Source organism: Montipora foliosa, chromosome 7, assembly GCF_036669935.1.
Source record: "Montipora foliosa isolate CH-2021 chromosome 7, ASM3666993v2, whole genome shotgun sequence".
Classification (NCBI taxonomy): domain Eukaryota; kingdom Metazoa; phylum Cnidaria; class Anthozoa; order Scleractinia; family Acroporidae; genus Montipora; species Montipora foliosa.
The window spans coordinates 21983946-22008945 of record NC_090875.1 but is presented as its reverse complement, the minus strand read 5'-3'; the positions used below and the strand labels follow the sequence as shown (position 1 = coordinate 22008945).

Below are 25000 nucleotides of genomic sequence, written 5' to 3'. Positions count from 1 at the left end.
CGAGTCACGCTTTAAGAACGAGAAATACTGTTTTGAATAAATTACATACTTCAACTTGAATTTATTAGTTTCTGCGTCCCGCGTAGCCAGCTACGCAAAACCTTATTCGAGTGGCAGGGTACGTGGGGCTTTCGTCGGCAGCATTTACACAAATGTCGCAGATTTTTAAAATGATTTTCCTCAAATATAAAGCTTTTCCGGCGTCGGAAAAAACAAAACTATCCTCCGCACAACTGGCATTTATTCAAAACAGCACATGAGCTTGCGAAAACCAAACCTTTACTAAGTGCCCCGCGAAATAAGCGAATCGGAGCGTAGATTGCATTGCTGCAACCTTTTTTTAGTAGCCAATTAAAAAGGGTGTACTGTCGAACTTTACCAGATCTCACATTTCCAGTGACAGAGTGAGATCTGGGTACGAGATTAGGGCCAGAGTTGCCTCCTTCATGCCCAAAATGAATTCTGGGTAATTATGCCATTCCGTGACAAGGGAAGTCCCCGATTCTCATTTCAGAGAGTTTTTATCATGTCGGGCCTCCCAGTACCAGCAAAATACAGCACTGATTGAAGTTTTAAGCTTTCAAAACTTGCCCAATTACCAAATTGTACCGGTAGGTCCTAGAATTCGTCCACAGAAAGGCCAGAGACACAACTTCACTCGTGAACTTCCATACCGGTAAAGCGGTATCCAATTGAGTGTTGAAAATAATTAGCAAATTGCTTTGGTTTTGCATTACTTCACTCAGTGATTGGTTCAAACTTCTCGCGCCACTTTTTCAACCAATCAGAAGTGAAACCAAAACCAATCGCGGCTCGTGCATGCACATTTTCCCGCGATTTGTGTCGGCTACGTGTAATTACTTCGAGTATTGATTGGTTTACTGAATTGTCTCCGTCCTTTTTGATTGGCCGAAGTAAGTACTTTGGTTTTGGTTTTACAACACTCAATTGAAACTCGCTGCGGCTCTAATTGGTAATTGGTATTGGTATCAAAACCAAAGTAATTACTTTGGCCAATCAGTAAGTTTTGGCCAAGTAATTACACGTAGCCGACAGCTAATTACTTTCGACACTCCATTGAAAACCACTCTATTGAAAAACTATGAGCTTTCGACAGACTGAACTGCTGCCTTCAACAGGATATTGGAGAATATTTATCGCTTGTTTGGTTTTCTTTATCAACAGAAATTGTGCACTGAAATATGTATCTTGATGCTGGTCGCGCCAACCAAAACCGCAGAGTGTGAAGAACAACAAGCCGAGTTCCAAACCTACGAGAATTCTCTTCTGTTTGATCCAAATCCCATCTCTGTGCAGCCTGCAGACTCTATCATAGTTTGCGCTTCTCTTTGCACCAGAGAAAAGCGTTGCAAAAGTGCTAACTTTAAATTAGAAGACGAGACTTGCTCCTTGCTCGACAAGACAAGGAATACGCATGCGCACCTTCTACAGCAGCAGTGGGAACAAGTTCGTCCTGTTTACTTAGAAAAGGTATCAAAAACAAAGTGAAAGACATTTCTTCTGATCCTCCTCTGTGCATTGTCTGAAAATCCGTTTAGTTGAATTTTCGTTTGTGAAACCATTGTAAACTGAACCACCAAATATTGAACTTCTTAAGCCTAAGTATCATATACTAAATTTTTTACATTTTTATTATACTTTTATACAGGTACATTCCGACTTAGGTAAGTCAAAAGTAATAGATGAAGTTTCAAAAATATAATTCTCGAAATAAAGCGCAGAGGAGCAATTTTAAAATCAACGTTTAACGTGTTTGCAAATCATCCGGATCCATTATATATCGGTTCCTTCAATGATATTTTTCGAAATCTAATTTTAGCTACGCAGCTATTTTATAGAAGTACCTGATTGGCCAATTGTAATTAATGACGTAATGAAATTTTAAATAAGTGTGGCATTGGGAACGAGAACTTCAAACAGCTTTGCAAAACTAAAAATAAATTTTAAAAAATCTATGATAGGGCATGGGGATTCGTCCTCTTACCTTATCGGCTCTTGGCAAGACCCATTAGCTTAGAGATCAAAAGCATTGCTTATAAAAATAAGTTATTAAGGACGGTGCCTTCTATTGTTATTGCGCATACGTTCTGCTCATCTTTAGATACTCGGATTTCCTATCGGTGATGCTCACTAATGCAGGGATATTTTTGCGCGGTTTAAAACTATGCAGAGAAAGTAGATCTTAGTAAGTACTCTTAGTATCCAAAAAGAAAATTGGGGGTAACGATGCATTCTTTAGAGATAATTGAGCTTTATACAAATATTGCTCATGAATTATCTTTGAAAAATGCGTGGTTACCCCCAATTTTCTTTTTGGATTTCAATAACACTTGGGAAGATCTACCTTTCCTGCATAATCATAAATCGGGGCAAAAATACCTTTGAATTAGTAGGCACCGTCCTTAATTTGCTATCTTGCCATCTAAAACCTTCGCGTATAAACCTTTTTTCTTTCTTTTTAATTTTTGTGTTTTATTTTTCTTTTGAATTTCAAAAGGTTCCACACATCAGCTCACCGTTTCATCCTGTAAGTCTCTTTCTCAAGCTATGCATCCAAGCGGAGTTTACTGGGTCGATCAAGATGGTGGATCCCATGACAACGCTTTCAGGGTTTACTGCGAAATGGACACAGACGGAGGAGGCTGGACACTAGTATGGAGTTACACCTTTACTCAGTACCAGTCTTTTATTTCCCCAAGTAACGCGGTCACTCCCAGACCAAATTGGCCGACAAACGCCTCTCATAAAGTCGATGTAGAGGTATCGACCAGTCCACCAATCAACGAAGAAGACTACAATGCGTTGAATTTTTCGCTTTGGAAGCAATTTGGTCGAGAAGTTCTGCTCAAAGGCAACATAATAAACTGGTATATTTGCTCTCCCGGCGACGGAAGCTTCGTCGATTGGAAGGATGGAAGAATTACTTGTAAAGTTGTTAAGCATATATTTGAAGATCGTTGCGAGGAGGTTGAGCTTCCGGGAAAATTTGCGCGAGCCGAAAACTTCTGTGGGCCAAGGATTAGGGGATCCTCGCTTAATTTTTATTTTGATGGTTGTAAAAATGATGACCACCCTAATCACAACCCATGCACTGTACCGGCAAAGTTTTCACCTCCAACAGATGTAAAAAATCCACATGGGAACATTTTGGTTCGCTGAAGTTTGCTGTGTCCTCTTAGACCCTTTCTTTGTTTGTAATTATCTATGGAAAATGAAAGCCAATAAAAGTTGCCGAGGAACTACAGTAGGTCATCTGTCTCACAGAGCATTGTACCATTTAATATCATATTGTTGCATTCGAGGCACGTGACATTAACAAGCCCGCTGACCAGTGGGACATTGGTTTTCCCCAGGAACTCTTGTAGTTCAATGGGTGGAGCACGCGCATGCGTGTCCATTACACACAAACTGAGTCGGGTCGTCTCTTGCTGTTGACGATCGTATCGTAAGGCTTGAAGGCTGCGCAAACGGAAGACGAGTTGCTTGAAGGAGACTAGCTAACATAATCTAGACGGATCGTGACGATCCGAACAGGTCGTGACAACTCGTCAGAAGAAAAGTCGATTCGTCTTTTTAAAAGACAGGTCGTGGTCAACACTAAGTTAATTCAGGAAGAAAGTTATGTATGCTTCGGGCGGAGAAAGTTAAGAAGTATTGAATTTGAAACTTAAGGCACCTTTGTGAGCTCAAATATGGTGTGGATCGGTTTTATTACGTTGAACTTGAAATTTCCATGCATTCATGTCATAATATGCATTCTCTACCTGACGTTTTCCATTCCAGCGCTATTTTAGCGTCTTCCTTGCCTTTCTTTCTCACCCATTTCCCAACAATCTTTTGATCATGAATTATTCATCAGCCGTAAAGTACATTGCATGTTTTCAGTAAATTATGAAAGTGGTCGCGCTTTGTTTACAGTTGACAACGCAGGCGACTTCTCTTCTTTGGTACAAAGAGAGTAAGGTGAGAAATTTGTCATATTATATAGAATGTGTGTGAACTCGATTTAAAATTTTTTGCCTTCTCTTCTCTATTTAAAAGTTTTGACTTCTTTTTTTCCGCAGATGATGCCCATGGTATTTTTCGTCACACTATTGTTAACCCGCTCAACGACAAAGACAGAGGGACAATTGACACAGCAGGGCATTTTCTTTGAAGTCACTGAAGATCACTGTTGTTTGCATGATGAAGACATCTGGAGTGGGGAAGTGGAATCCTTGGTGCTATGTTCACAAATGTGTGCTTGGAGAGAAGATTGTAAAAGCGCTGTCTATATGATAGAACAAGGAACTTGTTCCCTTACTGGCAAAAGTCAAACTGAAAATCCTGATTTGTTTCATGGGATGAAAGGCTGCGTTTATTTACGGAAAAGGTAGGCTTGCACTTTTTTTTCATAAACGCGTTGAACATCTCGACAAATTTCTTTTGAATGATTTAAGCTGCAAAAATGAGTACCAAAAAATTTCTTAACTGGCCGCTCGAGAAAATGAAAACATTTAGTACTTGATATGGCCATGAGTAGGACGAAGATAAGTGCTAACTTTAGAAAACAAGGCTGATGTTTGAAGTTTTCAGATAAAAGTGAGAGTATTGACAGTAGCCTGTTTTGGCAAATCGTTCCTTCCTATTTCTATTGTTTATCGTGTTTTATGAGAACCCGAAGTTTGGCGCGCACATGTAAAATGAGCTACAGTGATGTAAAACAGTTTGAAGCCGTGAATTCAGGTGCAAAATTGAAATTTAGCAAGTTTTTAGGAATAAATGGACCCGGAAGATACTTCAGGAAATAGCATCTCGCATGTAAAATGTTTTCTGTATGATAACTGACCTTGTCAAAATTTCGTTAAAATAAAAGTGCAAATTTAGCTCATGTTACCAGTTAATTTCGTTTGTTGTATGCTTTGTTGCCAAGACGGGATGAGACAAAAAAAGAGAATTAACTTTGTCAAACTTTTTGGAAATGATTTTGAGTAAATGAAAAAATTAGGAAACTGACCATGAGCCAACTTATTTCTTATATTTTTTTGCAAAATCAAACAGTTAATAAAAAGTCGAATTGACGTAAAAAATGATGAATATCTAAATTAAGTGAGGTTGCCAAATAAAGCGACAGGATCGATTAGTCGAGTCGGGCAAAACAAAACATTCAATTTCAACTAGAGGACAGGTCCAATAGTTGCAAGATTAAAGTTGAAGCGCGAGACGTCATCTTCCAAAAGCTATTCTCCCAACTGTGCGATCACGAGTTTTCAGTGACACGCAACCTCCCTACATTTGAAAATGTATTTAAATCATCCTAAACCAGTCACTTCTTATGAAAATATAGCTCGCCGTTTTCTTAAAACATCGCAGGCGGAGACTCTGTTTTGCAGTTTCTTTGCTTTACATATAACATTACGACGTGGTGATTGGTTGAAAAAAATTCACCTCTTCCTCAACCAGTCTAGACTGGTCTAGACTGGTGACAAACTTGATTGATTGATTTTCTGTGTGAATAATTTAGTTATACTTTAATTACACTGTATTGAAAAGCATTTTACTTATCGTTTTAGGTTTCAGTTGACTTAAAAAGTCATTCCAGTTTTTAAACATTAGTTGACTGGCCAAGAAATCAAGTTATTTTCAAAGACTGTGATTGGGTTTATTAAGACGAAGTTACGAAAGACATTTAACCTGTTCATATTGTTAAGTGAGTTATTAAGCCATGTTATTAAGTGAACGTGGAGCTTATTGTGCTTGACAGCATTCCTCTAAGTTTGAATGCATTTTAAGTTTGCGCATGTTTCATGTCTTACATGTACTTACTATGTCCATGCCGGCCACGGAACTTCCTCGCTTTCTGTCGCTAACAAGCTACGAATTAGCTATGATAACATTGTACACAGGATTGTTCGTTTGCGGCGTTTTCTGCAGACGCCATGCTCATCTCTCTTATCTCTCTATTGTTCTCTGACTTTGGCCTTTATTTCTTAATCATCATGCACCCCTCAAAACCTATTACTTACATTGCTCCACTTCAAACAGAATCTCTCTGCAACGTATTCCTCTTTATAGCACAAGAATATCAAATTCTTAAGTGGACTTACGAGAGATTCTCTGAGACAGAGCCTCGGTACAATTAACCCTTGGCTCGATATAAGTACGGGTGATCAAATGGTGCGAGTGAAATTAGGGAATAACCTGACGAGCGTTTTGTCCAAAATCAAATAATTTCTCGCCCAATGGCTTGGGAAATTATTTGATTTTGGACAAAACGCAAGCGAAATCATCCCCTTATTTCGCGAGTATACTATTTGATTAGCTATTTAATAGCGTAATTTGTGACAAATTACGTTCATAAGACGCTATTTTGGCAATGCAGGAAAAGTTGCCATGGCAACATTATAACTTCACATGTGAAATTATAAATTAACGTTGAAGCCTTAATCTAATGGAGCTTCCGCTTTTAGATCAATTTTTGCAGTAATGCTGTTTACATACTCTGAAACAGGTGAACGAGATTACAGGGCTATTAAGAGAAAGAAATTTGCCCTTTCAAAAAAAAAAAAAGAGAGAGAAATTTCCCCCTTCGAAAGCTTTGTTACTTCTCCAGTATGAGAAATCACATGGCCGAGTGAAGTTTACGTGGAAGTTTTATTTTGCTTCCTTAGCCTCTTTTTTAATGATGTTTTCTCGTGATGTGTTTATCTGAGCCATTTGCAAGACCTCACACGATTAATTTGCCTAAAAAGACAGTCCAATAAAGAATAAGAGAAAGTAGACTTAGCCTTAAAATAATTCAGGTGTGGCCTGTGAAGAACCACTGCGTGGTATAATTATGTATTGAAGAGAAGCATATAATCCAGCCGGGAAGAACTTTTGTAAGCATTAATTCATCTTGTATAGAACCGGGTGCAAGGCGTAGTTTACAATGAAGGATAAAAATTCTTTGAACATTTTGCGGCATGCAGATGGGTCTATGTCACTCCCCTGTCACTGTCTGTCCGCAAATGATCCCCACTTTGGACCGCAAATTATCCCGACAAAAAAGTAAGGAATGGCGTGGAGGGTGGAATGGTCTGGATAGAGAATTAATGTGAAGAGCGCTTATTTTTACCAAAATCACTTTCAATCAATACTCACAACAGATTTCTGCGTCATTATAGTTTTCCAGAGAGACTGTTGTTAATTCATCTTTTATAGGGATGGGTACAAGATGCATTTTACAATGGAGGGTAAAATTCTTGGGACATTTTGCGACACTAAGATCAATCTATGTCACCTTCCCCACCCCTTCCCCCAAAAATTGTTGAATTTTCCTCGCCTAACGAGCCCAAACTACCTGTATAATAATCTGTTTGCTTTTAACAACATTGTAGGAAGGTGAAGAGGTGGGGCCGTGAGACGCACCAGATATGGGATGTATTGCCTAAATTATGTGTCGCAATCACAGGGGCTGGAAAACTGTCGTAATCAGCCATCGCCTTCAAGAGACCATGGCCCTGCTGAGAATTACTGAGATGAGGCAGGTAAAATAATAATAGATGAGTTTATTAACCCAAGTTGTCGCAAAAATGTACAAGCTCCGTAAGCTGGTTGCAACAAACATCAACAACTGAAATATACACAATAGATATCGATCAATAGATATTACACACATATTAGATACTTGTTGGTGATAAAGTTATTCTATCGGATTTTTCTCCGACAAAACTGGCAAGCGAATAAGGTCTATTAAATGTAGATGACACGGAGGATTGCATGCTGTAAAGTTGTTTTCAAAAGAAATTCCGTGTATCGTTAAAAGTACCGGAGACCCGAAAGTCTTGGAGCACTATTGTTTCTTGTGTCTGGAAATACTATCCCATATTCTTAGCCAAGTGAAGGCCAAAAGACTGTTTTCGAATGAAAATATTGCCGTGTGGATCTGGTACATTTTTTAATTGGTTGTCACTTTTCTGTCCGCAGGGATCATGGGTAGGCCAGCGACTTGTTGTATTACCATCGAAATAATAATAAGCGGTAACTCCTCTCCCAATTTTTAAGACCGGCCAGTTGTCATAGGTTTTGACTTTGGAAGGCGCTTGGGTTTCGTTACACCTGTCTGTCACGCGTTTGATGATTTGACAGCTTACACTTCCGGCCTTCAAATCAACAAAATTTCCTTTTCCCGGATGACAAACCAACCAGTTGTTGATGTTACTCTTTATCAGGACCTGCTTGCCAAGTTGTTTCCACAGCGAGAAGTTGACGGCGTTGTAATCGGTTTCGCTTAGTGGGGGCGTTGTCGAGATTGGAACACTGGTTTGCGGACTTATGGTTTGCCAGTTTGGGCTCGGTGTAACTGCGTTTGACCTATCCTTGAAATTCGTGTAGTTGGTGAACGTGTAACTCCAAACCAGAGTCCAGCCTCCTCCCTCGGTTTCCATGTCGCAGTAAGCTCTGAATGCGTTGTCCTGGAATCCACCGTCAGGATCAATCCAATAAACACCGGAATTAAAATGTACTGATTGCAGGACCTGGCACGAGGAAACTGCCGACGATCGTGTTGTTCCTGTAATATTATAAATGTTACTTTCGTATTGATATTTGCAGACACTGAGATAAGAACTTAACAAAACTTACGAGGTAGAACGCGCTAGGGATTGTAGAAGTACAGTAATGGCAAACGTCTCTTGCATAATGACACTTAAAAAAAACTGCCGACGATCGTGTTGTTCCTGTAATGTTATAAATGTTGAAGAGGTTTTCAATTGAGTGTCGATAGTAGAGCGGTTTTCAAATGAGTGTCGTAAAACCAAAACCAAAGTAATTACTTTGGCCAATCAAAGAGGACGGAGACAATCCGTTAAACCAATCAAAACTCGAAGTAATTACACGTAGCCGACCCAAAGCGCGGGAAAATGTGCACGCGCGAGCCACGATTGGTTTTGGTTTCACTTCTGATTGGTTGAAAAAACGTCGCGAGAACTTTGAACCAATCACTGAGTGAAGTAATCATAAACCAAAGCAGTTCGCTAATTTTTTTCAACACTCAATTGAAAACCGCTCTAATTACTGGGTTGCCTCATGGCAAACCCAGTCGAGGTCTACGTTTAGTTTGTTTGTTTTCTTTTTTTTTTTTTTTTTAGTTTTATTTTATTTTTTTTTTTTCCGTGTCGGTAAAAGTCTTGCCTGTCACTCCCCTGGTAAGTGGTGTCTTTGTGGACAGAGCCCTCTGCGAGTATTTTCTTAGGATCGAGAGGGTAGTGGAACTGCGTAGATTTCTCTGGTGGACACAGTAGAATCATTAACTTAGCCTGCAATGGCGTCGAAAGTCATGTAACGCGAATGGCGTTTTAGTAGATCCTTAAACAAAATATACCCTTATGGAGCTCAATAATGGAAAGTTAGTTGGATAAAATAGGCAGGAATCTCAAAAGCGACGAGCACTGGACTTCGACAACAATCTATCGCCCGTCGAGACGAAATCAAAGTGAGCTATAATATTTACCTGAAGTACATGGTAATTTGACACGATTGAGTTTCTTGTCTTCACGCTTGCAATGAAATAGGAAGAGGTTTTCGCCTCTAAGAGCAAATATGTTGTTTGTTTCAATAAATATTTCGCTGGAAAAGGATTCTGTGGTATTTTCTGCCTTTGTGAATTATAATATCATGTTGTGTATTGAATTTTCGAGCTTAAGGTTCAAATGTGATATGGGAGAAGTTTTTTAGTATTGCTCTGTAAGCAGGAAGGGTTCACAGGCCTGTTGGAAGCGTGCTTGAGTTTCAACAAAATGAGCCCCAAAATCAGTGAAAACTTGTGACGCAGATGAATAATAAAGTAGCTGCTATTTCCAAAATGATGGAATTACCTGGTGATAAATAACGTCGTACGCGTCTTGGAGAGTAAATTTTGACTTTGCATAAACAAGAGTTGGGCGATTGTGATCTTTGTTTTGACTTCGCTCATTTCATTGTCAAACTTTATAACACTTGACAGAAAAAGAAACTTACAAAAACCCGGTATCTTGCCATCATTTGACACAGACGCTTCACTGTTTGGCGAGTAAACATGCCAAACATGCTAAACCCTAACAGAATCTGTACCTTGCTGAGTTCGCATTTGTTAGCGTTAATAGTATTTTCGGTCAGATGTTTCTGTTTTTATTAGAGGTTTATTGTTTTGGTCTCCCATCCTAACCCTAACCCCGCGAAACAGGGCTTGACTTCAGTGAAGTTTAGTATTACAAAGCTTTCAGATGCTCAGAGGGCACACTTGTGGTGAAAAGAAGTTGTGAGGGAACTTGAAAATTATCAACATGTCAGCCCAGAAGCCAATGTTTCTCACTTCTCTTTTATTTGTTATTCTTCAGAGACTGGAAGGCTGTATTTCAATACCACACAATTCAGTGCCTTCTGATTTTCTGTAGCACGTACCACAGGCAACGCAGTGTATGCTTCACAGAAGCATCTAGTTAGCGAATTGCTTTGGTTTTGCATTACTTCACTCAGTGATTGGTTTAAAGTTCTCGCGCCACTTTTTCAACCAATCAGAAGCGAAGAGGCTCGCGCGTGCACATTTTCACGCGCTTTGTGTCGGCTACGTGTATTTTTTTCGAGGTTTGATTGGTTTATTGTATTGTCTCCGTCCTTTTTGATTGGCCAAAGCAATTACTTTGGTTTTGGTTTTACCACACTCAATTGAAACTCAGTCTACTTTTCCCATCGATTTTGCGGGAGTCACAAAGATAAGAACTTAACCGTTTGAGATCAATATGTAAATTCTCCTCACAATTTTAAACACTTTTTGGTTTGAGAATGAAGATGATTATCAGTTAAGGGATATTTTGATATAACACCAAATTCTCATGACTTGCAAAGAAAGAAATATATGACACTATAGCTAGTTAGAATAATTAACTTCCAGATCAACGGAGTGAAAGGGTTGACAGAGAATTTTTTTGCCAAGTAACAAAACTCTGGAGTTAGAACACGTTAGGGATTCTAAAAGAAGAGTAAAATCAAGTCTCTTGCGTAATGACATTCAAGGGCCAGTCAAATCACTTACTCGATTCGCAAATTGCATGTCTACTGCAAAGTGTTGCTCATGGAACACAAATCTTGTAGCCCGCGCAACACGGACTTCGGTATCTCGATGCTTTGGATGCGCGAAAACTGGAGCGAACGACGGAATTTTTTGTGCTTCACCCAATAGTTCGCGAGGCTAAAACATCGTTCCTAAACCCTTTCTTTTCCATAAAATTTCTCGGAATCGCTGATTTACTTGTAAACGAATTAAAACAAGAACAAGACAGTAAACAAAGAGCCATAAAAAATCCAGATCATCAAGTGAACAAATTGTAACCCAAAACTAATACAAGGAATCGACGCAAACAGCGGAGCTTGTGAGAGGGGAAGATGGTTTTGCTTTTCTCTGATTGGCGGAAAATTAACACGTGACACGACATCAAGTACGAATCACCGAGCTTAGCAATGCAAAACCAAAATTATTTGAAAAATTGAGATACAAATGCATCCTTTGTAATTATTCTTTACTTAAAACGTTTCATATGCTTCAAAGTACATCATCAGAAGTGACAGTTAACCGTAAAGTTAAATGATATTTGCAAGATAAGTAACTAATCAATTATAAAGAAGAACAGATGTAATAAAGATGAAAAGGGTATACTAGTAAATAACCAGCTTTTGAAGATGTACGTTGAAAGTAACATAGAGTTTCAAAGAATGCTTGGTTGTCGTTCCTTCTGAAGCTAAAATGGCCATAGAAAAAGAAAATTACCTGGCAGTGGTGGCATCTTCTCAAAAATTTCAACCTGCAAATGAAAATTAACGTTAATCTGATAAATTCTAAACATTCTCGGTAACAAAGAATTGATGACCGATATGGAGTTGAATATAAAATGTGGATAATTTCCGAGCCACCACTTTTTGCGATACTGAAGGGAATATTTATTTTCGTGTATACCACACTAGCTGAATGAATATCGGATCAAAAACGTACTTATCGAATTGATTTAGACTAAGGGAAGCCAAAAGGCTCCTTCATCTTCAAATCTGGTTCCGTTTTTTAAAGGTCCCGAAACTTTTCGGGCGTTTTTCGGGCCAGTCTCATGATCACAATTCCCTCCGTATTTTGAGACTGTCGAGGTTTTAAGTCATACAACCATTTTGTTTCTTATTGTCTCAAAAATATGTTGAAAGACCAACTGCCCAAAACAAGCGGGGATGGAAATTTCAAAAACGGCTTTCGGGCCAGAAAAGTTTATCCTTTCGTAATCATCCCAGCTTCTCCGTAATAAGCAATAAGAACCAGTGAAAGCACTTCAGTTTCACTTTTTTGGCAATTACCAAAAAAATCCTGCAAAGCAAAAGTAGAGAAAAAAAACCATGCACGGCGGACCAAGGGGAAAAAATCGAGCAAGCCTTTCTAATCGTAGGATCCTGTTAGACTAATCTGTATTTTTTGTCATTTAATTTCAACAGACAAAAATGCTGTGTAATTATTTGTATAATAATTCACCTCTTTGTCAGGGTTCTAAAGGGAGGGGGGGAGGGGGGGGGGGGTTCCTGGAGCCTTGGAGCCCTGGATTTTTTTGCTGTGGAGCCCGGAGCCCGATTATTTCTCCGCCTGGAGCCCTGTTCCGGAGCCTTAAAGTAGCTGCTATGGAGCCCTGGAGCCCCGAATTTTTGGTCTTGGAGCCCTGGAGCCCCGCTTTTTTAGGCCCGGGGCCGTGGAGCCCTAAACCCCTTTGGGACCCTGCTTTATGTTACATATCATAAATATCATAAATACATGTTTTCATCACTGTACTAAAATATAACTTTCAGCTATTTTCAACATATCTGATACCTATCAATTATAAAATAAACAACAACTATAAATGGTGTTCATAGCCTTGAATAAATACAGCTATAAAGGACAAATGGTAGAGTGGTTGTACTTATAGAGGATATTACATGGCCGCGCGGAGATTCGAATTTTATCTTCGAGTGCTGAAAGTATCTCTCACGAGTGAGCGAAGCGAACAGGTCAGAGATACTTTCAGCACGAGAAGATAAAATTCGTATCCCCAAGTGGCCATGTAATATCCTCCATAAGTGAAAGTGTCTGTTAAAAGTGCATAAGTGCAAATAGCATATCATACCGCTCTCAGTGAAACATTATGAGGTTGTAATTTCTCAGATGTATTTTACATTCATAATAACAGAAATTGATGTACGAAATGTGTGAAATGTAATTGAAATTAGACAATAAACTTTTATGTCAATACATATCTTATTGTTTATGTAGAGAATGATGTATTAAACGGTTTGTTATATTTTTTCCAGATAATTATGTCCTAAGCGGAGGCTACCTTCTACAGTGGAGATCATTAAAGAAGGCGGGGGAGCTGGTTCCACTATGATGGTTTATGGGAGAGGCACCAGCCAGGAAGTGGTTTAAGACTAGGGGGGGGGGGGGGGAGCACACCCTACACAACATGGCTTTATGCTGTCTAGCTGCATTTATGTCAAGGCTTTGTTACCGTAAGAGGGTGGGAAGTAAAAGGCTAGTTGTTTTCTTTAGATCACAATTGCGTTTCAAATACCGGTAAGATATTCAATAATGATTTCTTGGCATTGAAATTCAGCTGAATAGAATTTCTCATTTATTTTTGTAACCCAACATATAACACTGAATAGAGGCTAAATGCAAGTGTATCAGTTTGGAGAGAAAGCAGTGCTTGAGATAACGTATCATTTCTTGTTCTATTCTTGTATAGGCATGCCTCATGAAATGCCCATTTTGGGAGATACTTTAATAAACGTGAAGACTTGAAACCGATAGAAAACAAATTCGTGTACAACCCCTAAAGGTGCCAAAAAATGGAATGTCATTAATTGAGAATTAGACCCTTCGCGCTCAAGGGCCACGGGTCAATAGCTTCGCCTCATGGGCTATTGACCCGTGGCCCTTGAGGGCGAAAGATCTAATTCTCAATTAATGACATTCTATTAAAGAACGTTTTAGTTTAACTAGTACTTGGAATTAAGGATGATGGACGACTCGAGCCTTTTAAAAATTGAAAAACAGGTCCTTAATAATTTTGACTTAAGGCTTATAAAGACTTTGTTTAAAGTAGTCAATACAATTAATCTTACAACTAGTTTCCAGGTACGTCAATGTAAAATCTTAAAAAGTATAAAATAGCATACATAGCATAAAATATAATCCAGTTCTGTGGTATTTATCTAAAGTCTCTGAAGTCGTATTGCGCCTTAGGTAGCGAAGCCCATGGATATAATTTGGTGATCTTCGTTAAACAATATTTAACAGGCTAGCCTTAATTATGGACTTCTGTTCGAGTTAGTTAGAAAAAATGATGGCGACATATGAAAAGAACGAGTTCTGCTCTCGCTTGACAACCTTTCGAAGATTACTAAACCTTCATTTGATATTTACCTACCTTTCCCAAATGGCCAAAACCTGATCCTAGTGCGCTAAAAAGTGAGCACTTTTTTTCTTCTTTGGAGAAACTCCCACTTTTACATTCGTCTCGCCTCGCGCACATTTGCGAACATGTTAGCATGGAGCTGGCGTGTCCACTCCAAAGCGGGATATTTCGATTTCGCACAGGCAGTCGATTTTCATTGATTTTAAAGAACACGCCGTGATTATTTAATTTTGCCGGTGCTGTTATAAAGAACAGCACGATGTAGACTTTGTTGAGCATTAGAGGCAGGGGAGGCGTTAATAATATCTCTGATGACTTAACTGGAAATGGCCCGAGAAAAGGCTCGAAACAGGATCGGTTTGATCAACAACAGATATGCCCTGAAGAAATTAAAACCACCACTGCCTTTTGAAATTAAGGCTCAACTGATTCAAAACATAGCATTGTAACGCTGATTAGTTCACTTTTCTTAAAATAAAAACTTCCGTTGCTTAAGTCTTGTCTTAAGTCATGTCAGTCATGTTTATGTGAATAAGAATCGTATTAGACTAAGCAGATTATTTTGTTTCCTCGTCTCCCTTTGTTTTCTCCGCCGGATAATTTAATTCATCAAGTTGAAAGGATTGGAATCTGATACATTATATTAAAAGAAGAAGACTCGGATAAAAAACATGATTTAGGAACCTGCCGGTAATCACTTAGGTGCCAGAGTATACACCTGTCATCTGGTTTGACAAAGGACAAAAAACGTTCAATTTTACATCACATATTACTTTGCGAGAGAAGGGTTCTAGTGTGGTTCGCGATGGGTGCCATTTGTGGTGCAGTTCAGTTCAGTTTTTATTTAGCCGCAATACATGACCAAGTTTAATATAAAAAAAGAAATTATCACATGGCAAGGGAACCCAGAGGAAACCATGGGGCTTATAGGACCTGGCCCCCTCGTTACATAAAAGAATACAAATCAGAAAGAGCTTACATGGATTGATGGACTAAAGAGACTGCTTAATTAAATTACCTTTACACATAACACGATATTTTCCTTATTTTACTGGTCTGAGTTTCTTGCTTTTTCGTCTTTTCTCCTTGTAAAATCCGGTTTTCTTCTGCTATAATAAAACAACCGCGTTTAAGGTCCATTTAATTAAGCCTCTTTGATTTCATTTTTTTTTTCATTATAGTTGAACAGTTGTGGTTGGCTGTACAAACTTCGAACTTTAATAAAGTGAGGATTTCTTGTTTATTCTTTTCCAAGTGGAAAAAATGAAGTCATTAGTTCAACCAACAAAATTACAAGACAAGTTTCCTGTCCTGTTTTATTTTTAGAAGAAGCATATTACTCTTTCTTCAGCAATTCTGCTTTAAAATTTTGTCGAATATGAACTCTCTGATACAAGACCTCACATAGCCGCTTCGGTTAGGTTTAATTAATTATATATTTTCTTTCCATTGCAAAATTATAAGATGGTTGCCAATCCTTTTCTTTAGGTGATAAATAAGTAATGCCATTTGCTAGACGCCTTCCTTGTAGCTTTAATCATTAATTAATTCGTTTTAAAAGAAAAAACTTGCAGAGTTCTCTCACCAAATGCAAAGACCTTAAGCTTCCAAATTTCTTAAACTTCCAGCACAATGAGGGAATTCTTTAACGAGAGAAGATCCGTGAGTTTTCAAAAAGAACGCAAGCATCCTAAAAAACTCTTATATCAAAGATGGTTAATTGAAATACGTATATTGCATATGCATAATTTAATTTAAAGTCCATGAAGTCTCTCTTATAAAAGGAATCAATTGAGACTTGCAGGATAGCAATAAAATAAAGGCTAACAAAGAAGTGTATTTATTAAGCATAAAATATTTAAAATGTTTTCTTGGATTAGTTTTCTTTTTTGCACAGTATTTCCCACATTTTTGTTTTGTTGCTTTTTTTCTTTCTTATACGAATATAATTTTCTCTTTCTCTTGTTTTCCTCTTCTTTGCTTAAACATTTTCATCGGTCTTTACATGGTCTTTATATGGTTTTTATGGCGTTTTTATGACGTTAAAAGGGTTTTTAGAGCCTGAAAAGTTATTGGCCTGAATTTGGAAAAAGCAGGTCCCAACAATCTAATTAAAATTTTAATAGATTAATTTAGAAACTTCTATAGACGTTCATTTCTCTCAGTTTCGTAAATTTACATGCAAATGAGGAGCCGACCATACATCGCTAAATCTGAAGAATTCGTCTTGAATTTAAAAGGACAATCGTGTTATCAAATGTAAAATAAAAATTACACGCTTCCAAATTACTATTCCATTAAAAAAACTTTGGTTTTCTCTAAAAGGAGGAACCTTCTTTTCAATCATTTACAACAATCAAGTGTTGTTTTTGGTTATCAGACAGTTGGTAATTTTTCGCCAAGAATGATCTGGCAAACCCCCTGCTATGGGTTATAAAGCGTTAGTTGAACCTCTTTCGTTCGGAAAATCCACTATATAAATGCTGCATTCATTCATTGATGATTATTAAAAAGTTGAAGACACGAAGCAAATGCATGCAGTATGTACACTTATATGTAGGTCTTGCAATAATTGATGAACTAAACAAGGATAAACTGAAATATGATTCGACATATTAAGGTACGACAAGCACCAAATGGTTCTTTTGATTAATTTCTCTTTCTTGACGCAGGATATATGCCGTTCGACTCAGGCTAGGGTTGCCTACGCAATGGTGAGAGCAATCTCTTACAAAGGCGTCTTTGCCCTTGGCTTGATTCTCGGAATTGGCGTGATATGTTTCTACTCTGCTGTGCCTGGGGATGTTTATCTCCGGGTTCTCCGGTTTTCTCTCTCTGAAAAAGATTATTAATTGTAGCATATGATTTGATTTGTGTTAAATACTTAATCTTTACAATTGCAGGGCGAATCAATACCGGTTTCCACACGTTTACGGAAATCGGTCAGAAACACGGGCAAGCTAAATTAGGAGGACTTTGGAAAGTTAAAAATGCCGCGCTGCGTGTACTTACTTTGAGTTTTGATTGGTTTACTGGATTGTCTCATTCAGCCATTCGATGAGGGCCAGTCTCGTGCCTCTCAAGTTGCCTCCTTCATGCCCAAAATGAATTCTGGGTAATTCTGCCATTCCGTGACAAGGGAAGTCCCCGATTCTAGTTTCATAGATTTTTTATAAGTGTCGGGCCACCCAGTCCTAGCAGCAAAATACAGCACTGATTGAAGTTTTATAAAGCTTTCAAAACTTGCCCAATTACCAAATTGTACCGGTAGGTCCTGGAATTCGTCCACAGAAAGGCCAGAGAGACAACTTCACTCGTGAACCGCCATATCGGTAAAGCGGTATCCAATTGAGTGTTGAAAGTAATTAGCAAATTGCTTTGGTTTTGCGTTACTTCACTCAGTGATTGGTCCAAAGTTCTCGCACCATTTTTTCAACCAATCAGAAGTGAAATCAAAACCAATCGTGGCTCGCGCGTGCACATTTTCCCGCGATTTGTGTCCGCTACGTGTAATTACTTCGAGTTTTGATTGGTTTACTGAATTGTCTCCGTCCTTTTTGATTGGCCGAAGTAATTACTTTGGTTTTGGTTTTACGACACTCAATTGAAACTCGCCGCGGCTCTAATTGGTAATTGGTATTAGTATTGGTATTGGTAATTGGTATTGGTATCAAAACCAAAGTAATTACTTTGGCCAATCAGTAAGTTTTGGCCAAGTAATTACACGTAGCCGACAGCTAATTACTTTCGACACTCCATTGAAAACCGCTCTATTGTTATTGTTATTAGTATTGGTATTGATATTGGTATTTGTATTGGAATGTGGAATTGGGAATTGGGAATCAATAATTGGTAACTGGTGTTGATATTGGTAAACAAGACCGAAACAGCACGAACAACTTTGTTAGTGCTGAGATATAATTCCAATGAGTTGAAGCGATCTAAAATGACCATGAAGGACTAGAAAGATAAGGCAGATGGTCTAGAAAGAGGATATTGGAGAATATTTATCGCTTGTTTGGTTTTCTTTATCAACAGAAATTGTGCACTGAAATATGTATCTTGATGCTGGTCGCGCCAACCAAAACCGCAGAGTGCGAAGAACAACAAGCCGAGTTCCAAACCTACGAGAATTCTCTTCTGTTTGATCCAAATCCAATCTCTGTGCAGCCTGCAGACTCTATTATAGTTTGCGCTTCTCTTTGCACCAGAGAAAAGCGTTGCAAAAGTGCTAACTTTAAATCAGAAGACGAGACTTGCTCCTTGCTCGACTAGACAAGGAATACGCATGCGCACCTTCTACAGCAGCAGTGGGAACAAGTTCGTCCTGTTTACTTAGAAAAGGTATCAAAAACAAAGTGAAAGACATTTCTTCTGATCCTCCTCTGTGCATTGTCTGAAAATCCGTTAAGTTGAATTTTCGTTTGTGAAACCATTGTAAACTGAACCACCAAATATTGAACTTCTTAAGCCTAAGTATCATATACTAAATTTTTTACATTTTTATTATACTTTTATACAGGTACATTCCGACTTAGGTAAGTCAAAAGTAATAGATGAAGTTTCAAAAATAGCATTCTCAAAATAAAGCGCAGAGGAGCAATTTTAAAATCAACGTTTAACGTGTTTGCAAATCATCCGGATCCCTTATATATCGGTTCCTTCAATGATATTTTTCGAAATCTCATTTTAGCTACGCAGCTATTTTATAGAAGTACCTGATTGGCCAATTGTAATTAATGACGTAATGAAATTTTAAATAAGTGCGGCATTGGGAACGAGAACTTGAAACAGCTTTGCAAAACTAAAAATAGATTTTAAAAAATCTATGATAGGGCATGGGGATTCGTCCTCTTACCTTATCGGCTCTTGGCAAGACCCATTAGCTTAGAGATCAAAAGCATTGCTTATAAAAATACGTTATTAAGGACGGTGCCTTCAATTGTTATTGCGCATACGTTCTGCTCATCTCCAGATACTCGGATTTCCTATCGGTGATGCTTACTAATGCAGGGATATTTTTGCGCGGTTTAAAACTATGCAGAGAAAGTAGATCTTAGTAAGTACTCTTAGTATTCAAAAAGAAAATTGGGGGTAACGATGCATTCTTTAGAGATAATTGAGCTTTATACAAATATTGTTCATGAATTATCTTTGAAAAATGCGTGGTTACCCCCAATTTTCTTTTTGGATTTCAATAACACTTGGGAAGATCAACCTTTCCTGCATAATCATAAATCGGGGCAAAAATACCTTTGAATTAGTAGGCACCGTCCTTAATCCGCTATCTTGCCATTTAAAACCTTCGCGTATAAACCTTTTTTCTTTCTTTTTAATTTTTGTGTTTTATTTTTCTTTTGAATTTCAAAAGGTTCCACACAACAGCTCGCCGTTTCATCCTGTAAGTCTCTTTCTCAAGCTATGCATCCAAGCGGAGTTTACTGGGTCGATCTAGATGGTGGATCCCATGACAACGCTTTCAGGGTTTACTGCGAAATGGACACAGACGGAGGAGGCTGGACACTAGTATGGAGTTACACCTTTACTCAGTACCAGTCTTTTATTTCCCCAAGTAACGCGGTCACGCCCAGACCGAATTGGCCGACAAACGCCTCTCATAAAGTCGATGTAGATGTATCGACCAGTCCACCAATCAACGAAGAAGACTACAATGCGTTGAATTTTTCGCTTTGGAAGCAATTTGGTCGAGAAGTTCTCCTCAAAGGCAACATAATAAGCTGGTATATTTGCTCCCCCGGAAAAGGAAGTTTCGTCGATTGGAAGGATGGAAGCATTACTTGTAAATTTGTTAAGCATATATTTGAAGATCGTTGCGAGGAGGTTGAGCTTCCGGGAAAATTTGCGCGAGCCGAAAACTACTGTGGGCCACGGATTAGGGGATCCTCGCTTAATTTTTATTTTGATAGTTGTAAAAATGATGACCACCCTAATCACAACCCATGCACTGTACCGGAAAAGCTTTCACCTCCAACAGATGTAAAAAATCCACATGGGAACATTTTGGTTCGCTGAAGTTTGCTGAGTCCTCTTAGACCCTTTCTTTGTTTGTAATTATCTATGGAAAATGAAAACCAATAAAAGTTGCCGAGGAACTACAGTAGGTCATATGTCTCACAGAGCATTGTACCATTTAATATCTTATTATATGGAGGAGAGTGTTTTATTGGGAACTAAACCACTCGTAGATTCCATACGCCACTTCATCCGGGACGCGAGTGGCGTATTTTCCGTATGTCACCTTTGTGAGTGTCGTATCGTTCAATGACGTCACGATTCCCGCCTTTTTTTTCTCGCCTTTTTTATAAAGCCCAGCAGTATTTGTAAAACTTGACTACTTTGAAACACAATAAAATCGGAATTTATCAATATTTAGTCTCCATATAATAAAAAGATCATTACACGTTGGCTCGAAGATATGAATTTTATGTTCTCGTGGCCACTCGAACATAAAATTCATATCTTCTCGCCACCGTGTAATATCCTTTATATATTGTTGCATTCGAGGCACGTGACATTAACAAGCCCGCTGACCAGTGGGACATTGGTTTCCCCCAGGAACTCTTGTAGTTCAATGGGTGGAGCACGCGCATGCGTGTCCATTACACACAAACTGAGTCGGGTCGTCTCTTGATCATGATCGTATCGTAAGGTTTGAAGGCTGCGCAAACGGAAGTCGAGTTGCATGAAGGTGACTAACATAATCTAGATGGATCGTGACGATCCGAACAGGTCGTGACAACTCGTCAGAAGAATATTCGATTCGTCTTTTTTAAAAGACAGGTCGTGGTCAACACTAAGTTCATAAAGAAAGTTATATGTATACTTCGGGCTGAGAAAGTGAAAACGTATTGAATGTGAAACTTAAGGCAACATTGCGAGGTCAAACATGGTGTGGATTGGTTTTATTACGTTGAAAATTTCCATGCATTCATCATAGTCATAATATGCATTCTCTACCTGACTTTCTCCATTCCAGCGCTATTTTAGCGTCTTCCTTGCCTTTCTTCCTCACCCATTTCCCAAAAAATCTTTTGACTCATGAATTATTCATCAGCCGTAAAGTACATTGCATGTGTGTAGTAAATTATGAAAGTGGTCGTGCTTTGTTTACAGTTGACAACGCAGGCGACTTCTCTTCTTTGGTACAAAGAGAGTAAGGTGAGAAATTTGTCATATTATATAGAATGTGTGTGAACTCGATTTAAAATTTTTTGCCTTCTCTTCTCTATTTAAAAGTTTTGACTTCTTTTTTTCCGCAGATGATTCCCATGATATTTTTCGTCACACTATTGTTAACCCGCTCAACGACAAAGACAGAGGGACAATTGACACAGCAGGGCATTTTCTTTGAAGTCACTGAAGATCACTGTTGTTTGCATGATGAAGACATCTGGAGTGGGGAAGTGGAATCCTTGATGCTATGTTCACAAATGTGTGCTTGGAGAGAAGCTTGTAAAAGCGCTGTCTATATGATAGAACAAGGAACTTGTTCCCTTACTGGCAAAAGTCAAACCGAAAATCCTGATTGGTTTCATGGGATGAAAGGCTGCGTTTATTTAGAAAAGGTAGGCTTTCACGTTTTTCATCAACGCGTTGAACATCCCGACAATTTTCTTAACCAAAAAATTTCTTAACTGGCCGCTCGAGAAAATGAAAACATTTAGTACTTGATATGGCCATGCGTAGGACGAAGATAAGTGCTAACTTTAGAATGCAAGGCTGACGTTTTAAGTTTTCAGATAAAAGTGAGAGTATTGACAGTAGCCTGTTTTGGCAAATTGTTCCTTCCTATTTCTATTGTTTATCGTGTTTTATGAGAACCCGAAGTTTGACGCTCACATGTAAAATGAGCTACAGTGATGTAAAACAGTTTGAAGCCGTGAATTCAGGTGCAATATTGAAATTTAGCAAGTTTTTAGGAATAAATGGACCCGGAAGATACTTCAGGAAATAGCATCTCGCATGAAAAAGGTTTTCTATATGATAACTAACCTTGTCAAAATTTCGTTAAAATAAAAGTGCAATTTAGCTCATGTTACCAGTTAATTTCGTTCGTTGTATGCTTTGTTGCCAAGACGGGATAAGAAAAAAAAAGAGAATTAACTTTGTCAAACTTTTTTGAAATGATTTTTCGTGAATGAAAAAATTAGGAAACTGACCATGAGCCAACTTATTTCTAAAATTTTTTTGCAAAATCAAACAGTAAAAAAAGTCGAATTGAGGTAAAAAATGATGAATATCTAAATTAAGTGAGGTTGCCAAATAAAGCAACAGGATCGATTAGTCGAGTCAGGCAAAACCAAACATTCAATTTCAACTAGAGGACAGATCCAATAGTTGCAAGATTAAAGTTGAAGCGCGAGACGTCATCTTCCAAAAGCTATTCTCCCAAGTGTGCGATCACGAGTTTTCAGTGACATGCAACCTTCCTACATTTGAAAATGTATTTAAATAATCCTAAACCAGTCACTTCTTATGAAAATATAGCTCGCCGTTTTCTTAAAACATCGCAGGCGGAGACTCTGTTTTGCAGTTTCTTTGCTTTAGATATAACATTACGACGTGGTGATTGGTTGAAAATAATTCACCTCTTCCTCAACCAGTCTAGACTGGTCTAGACTGGTTTTCCGCGGTCGTTGTATTTGCATGACAAACTTGATTGATTGATTTTTTGTGTAAATAATTTAGTTATACTTTAATCACACTATATTGAAAAGCATTTTACTTATCGTCTTAGGTTTCAGTTGAGTTAAAAAGTCATTCCAGTATTTGAACATTAGTTGACTGGCCAAGAAAACAAGTTATTTTCAAAGACTGTGATTGGGTTTATTAAGATGAAGTTACGAAAGACATGCGCGGATCATGACAAAATATTCCGACTTTTTTTTTATTCCAACGTCCATTTGTTTCAGTTCTTATTGTGTTCATCGACTATTCACCTTTGTGGTTACCGTATGTGTGTGAAGCCATTTTGTTATCACGTTGTGAGAGTGAGTGCCAATTTTTTTTTCCTTTAAACGGTCGTGGATTCTTTCTAAATACCTCTGAATTTATCAATTTTTCCGTCAGTCTCCATCTCTATGAAAAAAAATGAGAATTCACTCACTTTTTCCTACAGCAGTTAACACATGCAGTCATTGACTGTTTTTTTTTTTTTTTGCAGGTTGTTCGAGGCGTATCACCAAGTGAGTGACAACTCTTGTATCGATTTTGAACTAACCCTAAATTCAGCAAAAAACTTTGATCTAAAAGCGAAAGCGGGGATCAGGGGTTAGGGGGGAGGGGGTGGGGTGCACTCCCTTCGCCCATCGAGAAAGACGATGCATGATTCGAAAAATGCCGCCAACCCAGGATAACTCGTACAGTTATAGAACTACTTCCGGTACGGACGGAAACCGTTAACAGTCTAAGCTGTGTTATTACCACAATGCAATATGGTGCTTACTTCAAATGAATTTTGTCACCCTTTAGTCAAAGGTATATATAAGAAATGTCATATAGTTTTTTGAACTGCGGACATGCAGTTTTGATTTCTTTTGATATTAAATTGATCATGTGAGGTTGCGATTAACAAAGCCTTCTCCACTAAAGGTCCTTCACAACCTGGCCAATCGGCTGTCCTATCGTGCCAATGCCTCTGCAACCAAGCTTCATGTCATCCCTCGGGTGTTTATTTGATTGATCCCGATGGTGGTTCTCAGGCCAACACGTTTACGGCTTACTGTGACATGGAAACCGACGGAGGAGGCTGGACCCTAGTGTGGAGTTACAAGTTCACCAACTACGAAAACTTTACGCACGAATCCAACGCAGTGACTCCAAGACCAAGTTGGCCCGCAAATTCTGAAGTAAATGTCCCTATTTCAACAACGCCGCCACAGAATGAAACAGATTACAACGCCGTTAACTTCTCTGTTTGGAAACAACTTGGCAGGCAGATCTTAATAAAGAGCAACATCAACAATTGGCTGGTTTGTGATCCGGGAAAGGGAAGTTTGGTTGATTGGCAGGAAGGAAGCGTCAACTGTCACTTCATTAAAAACGTCACCAAAAAGTGCACAGGCACACCAGGGCCTGTACATGTCGCAACAAGCAGCTCTAACAACTTTTATGGGCCTATGTACACGAATCCCAATCAAAAGGGAGGTATTTTCTTTTATTTCGATGGCTCCACGCTGGCAGGACACAACTGGCCCACACATGATCCTTGCGGAACGAACACAGGCAATCATTTGGACAATGTGGCTAATCCACATGGAAGTATTTTTATTCGTTAATCAGTAATAAATCTTGTTAACAGAAAGAAACATTGAGAGGATTGCACGTTGACTCGGAACTGTAGGTACAAAATGTATCGGCCATAGCCTGTCTCCTTTAATTACTAACATGAATATAACCAGAATGTCAAAACTTCTTAATCAGTGTCATTTTTTAAATGGCATTAATTTTTGCGTTCGTTTCCCTTTGAAAGAGATGGAGATGTAGCCTATTGAACCCAGTCAAATTTTTGTTGTTTTTGCTGACAGTGTCCTCCAACC

The 25000-nt window shown here is 38.5% G+C and overlaps 4 protein-coding genes and 1 long non-coding RNA gene across 5 annotated transcripts in view; 4 read left to right on the top strand and 1 right to left on the bottom strand.

Annotated features, from left to right (window-relative positions):
• The first annotated feature begins 1190 nt into the window (after nucleotides 1-1190).
• Nucleotides 1191-3243, top strand: LOC138010519 (uncharacterized). Its single transcript, XM_068857501.1, has 3 exons — nucleotides 1191-1491; nucleotides 1670-1685; nucleotides 2519-3243. Exons 1-3 carry the CDS (start codon nucleotides 1213-1215, stop codon nucleotides 3178-3180), a joined length of 957 nt encoding a protein of 318 aa, XP_068713602.1. The 5' UTR covers nucleotides 1191-1212; the 3' UTR covers nucleotides 3181-3243.
• Nucleotides 3244-3451: 208 nt separating this feature from the next.
• LOC138009515 (uncharacterized) lies at nucleotides 3452-7513 on the top strand. The gene is made up of 4 exons (XM_068856571.1): nucleotides 3452-3716; nucleotides 3940-3984; nucleotides 4086-4393; nucleotides 7380-7513. Exons 1-4 carry the CDS (start codon nucleotides 3714-3716, stop codon nucleotides 7471-7473), a joined length of 450 nt encoding a protein of 149 aa, XP_068712672.1. The 5' UTR covers nucleotides 3452-3713; the 3' UTR covers nucleotides 7474-7513.
• A 164-nt stretch (nucleotides 7514-7677) lies between these two features.
• LOC138010518 (uncharacterized) lies at nucleotides 7678-14942 on the bottom strand. The gene is made up of 3 exons (XM_068857500.1): nucleotides 14454-14942; nucleotides 11786-11819; nucleotides 7678-8554 (listed from the first exon to the last, which is right to left on the bottom strand). Exons 1-3 carry the CDS (start codon nucleotides 14718-14720, stop codon nucleotides 7860-7862), a joined length of 996 nt encoding a protein of 331 aa, XP_068713601.1. The 5' UTR covers nucleotides 14721-14942; the 3' UTR covers nucleotides 7678-7859.
• Nucleotides 14943-18485: 3543 nt separating this feature from the next.
• Nucleotides 18486-20545, top strand: LOC138011420 (uncharacterized). The gene is made up of 3 exons (XR_011124716.1): nucleotides 18486-18785; nucleotides 18964-18979; nucleotides 19813-20545. It is a non-coding gene; the product is annotated as an uncharacterized lncRNA (long non-coding RNA).
• Nucleotides 20546-21253: 708 nt separating this feature from the next.
• The window catches only part of LOC138011343 (uncharacterized), a 9329-nt gene continuing 5582 nt past the window's right edge, over nucleotides 21254-25000 (top strand). Inside the window, exons 1-5 of the mRNA XM_068858310.1 lie at nucleotides 21254-21351; nucleotides 21576-21620; nucleotides 21722-22027; nucleotides 23626-23647; nucleotides 24054-25000. The exon at nucleotides 24054-25000 is cut by the window's right edge and continues 682 nt beyond it. Coding sequence (XP_068714411.1) covers nucleotides 21349-21351; nucleotides 21576-21620; nucleotides 21722-22027; nucleotides 23626-23647; nucleotides 24054-24739 — 1062 coding nt within the window. The 5' untranslated portion in view covers nucleotides 21254-21348 and the 3' untranslated portion in view covers nucleotides 24740-25000. The remainder of the gene's footprint in view (nucleotides 21352-21575; nucleotides 21621-21721; nucleotides 22028-23625; nucleotides 23648-24053) is intronic.

Excerpts from the sequence above, each read along its gene's own strand:
- LOC138010519 (XM_068857501.1), top strand. The coding sequence starts at position 1,213 with ATGCTGGTCGCGCCAACCAAAACCGCAGAGTGTGAAGAACAACAAGCC.
- LOC138009515 (XM_068856571.1), top strand. Across the intron at positions 3,985-4,085 it reads TTTGGTACAAAGAGAGTAAG|ATGATGCCCATGGTATTTTT; the intron begins GTGAGAAATTTG and ends TTTTTTCCGCAG. Across the intron at positions 4,394-7,379 it reads TGCGTTTATTTACGGAAAAG|GAAGGTGAAGAGGTGGGGCC; the intron begins GTAGGCTTGCAC and ends ACAACATTGTAG.
- LOC138010518 (XM_068857500.1), bottom strand. The coding sequence starts at position 14,720 with ATGCTCAACAAAGTCTACATCGTGCTGTTCTTTATAACAGCACCGGCA. Across the intron at positions 11,820-14,453 it reads GTTTTGGCCATTTGGGAAAG|GTTGAAATTTTTGAGAAGAT; the intron begins GTAGGTAAATAT and ends TTTCATTTGCAG. Across the intron at positions 8,555-11,785 it reads GAAGATGCCACCACTGCCAG|GAACAACACGATCGTCGGCA; the intron begins GTAATTTTCTTT and ends ATAATATTACAG.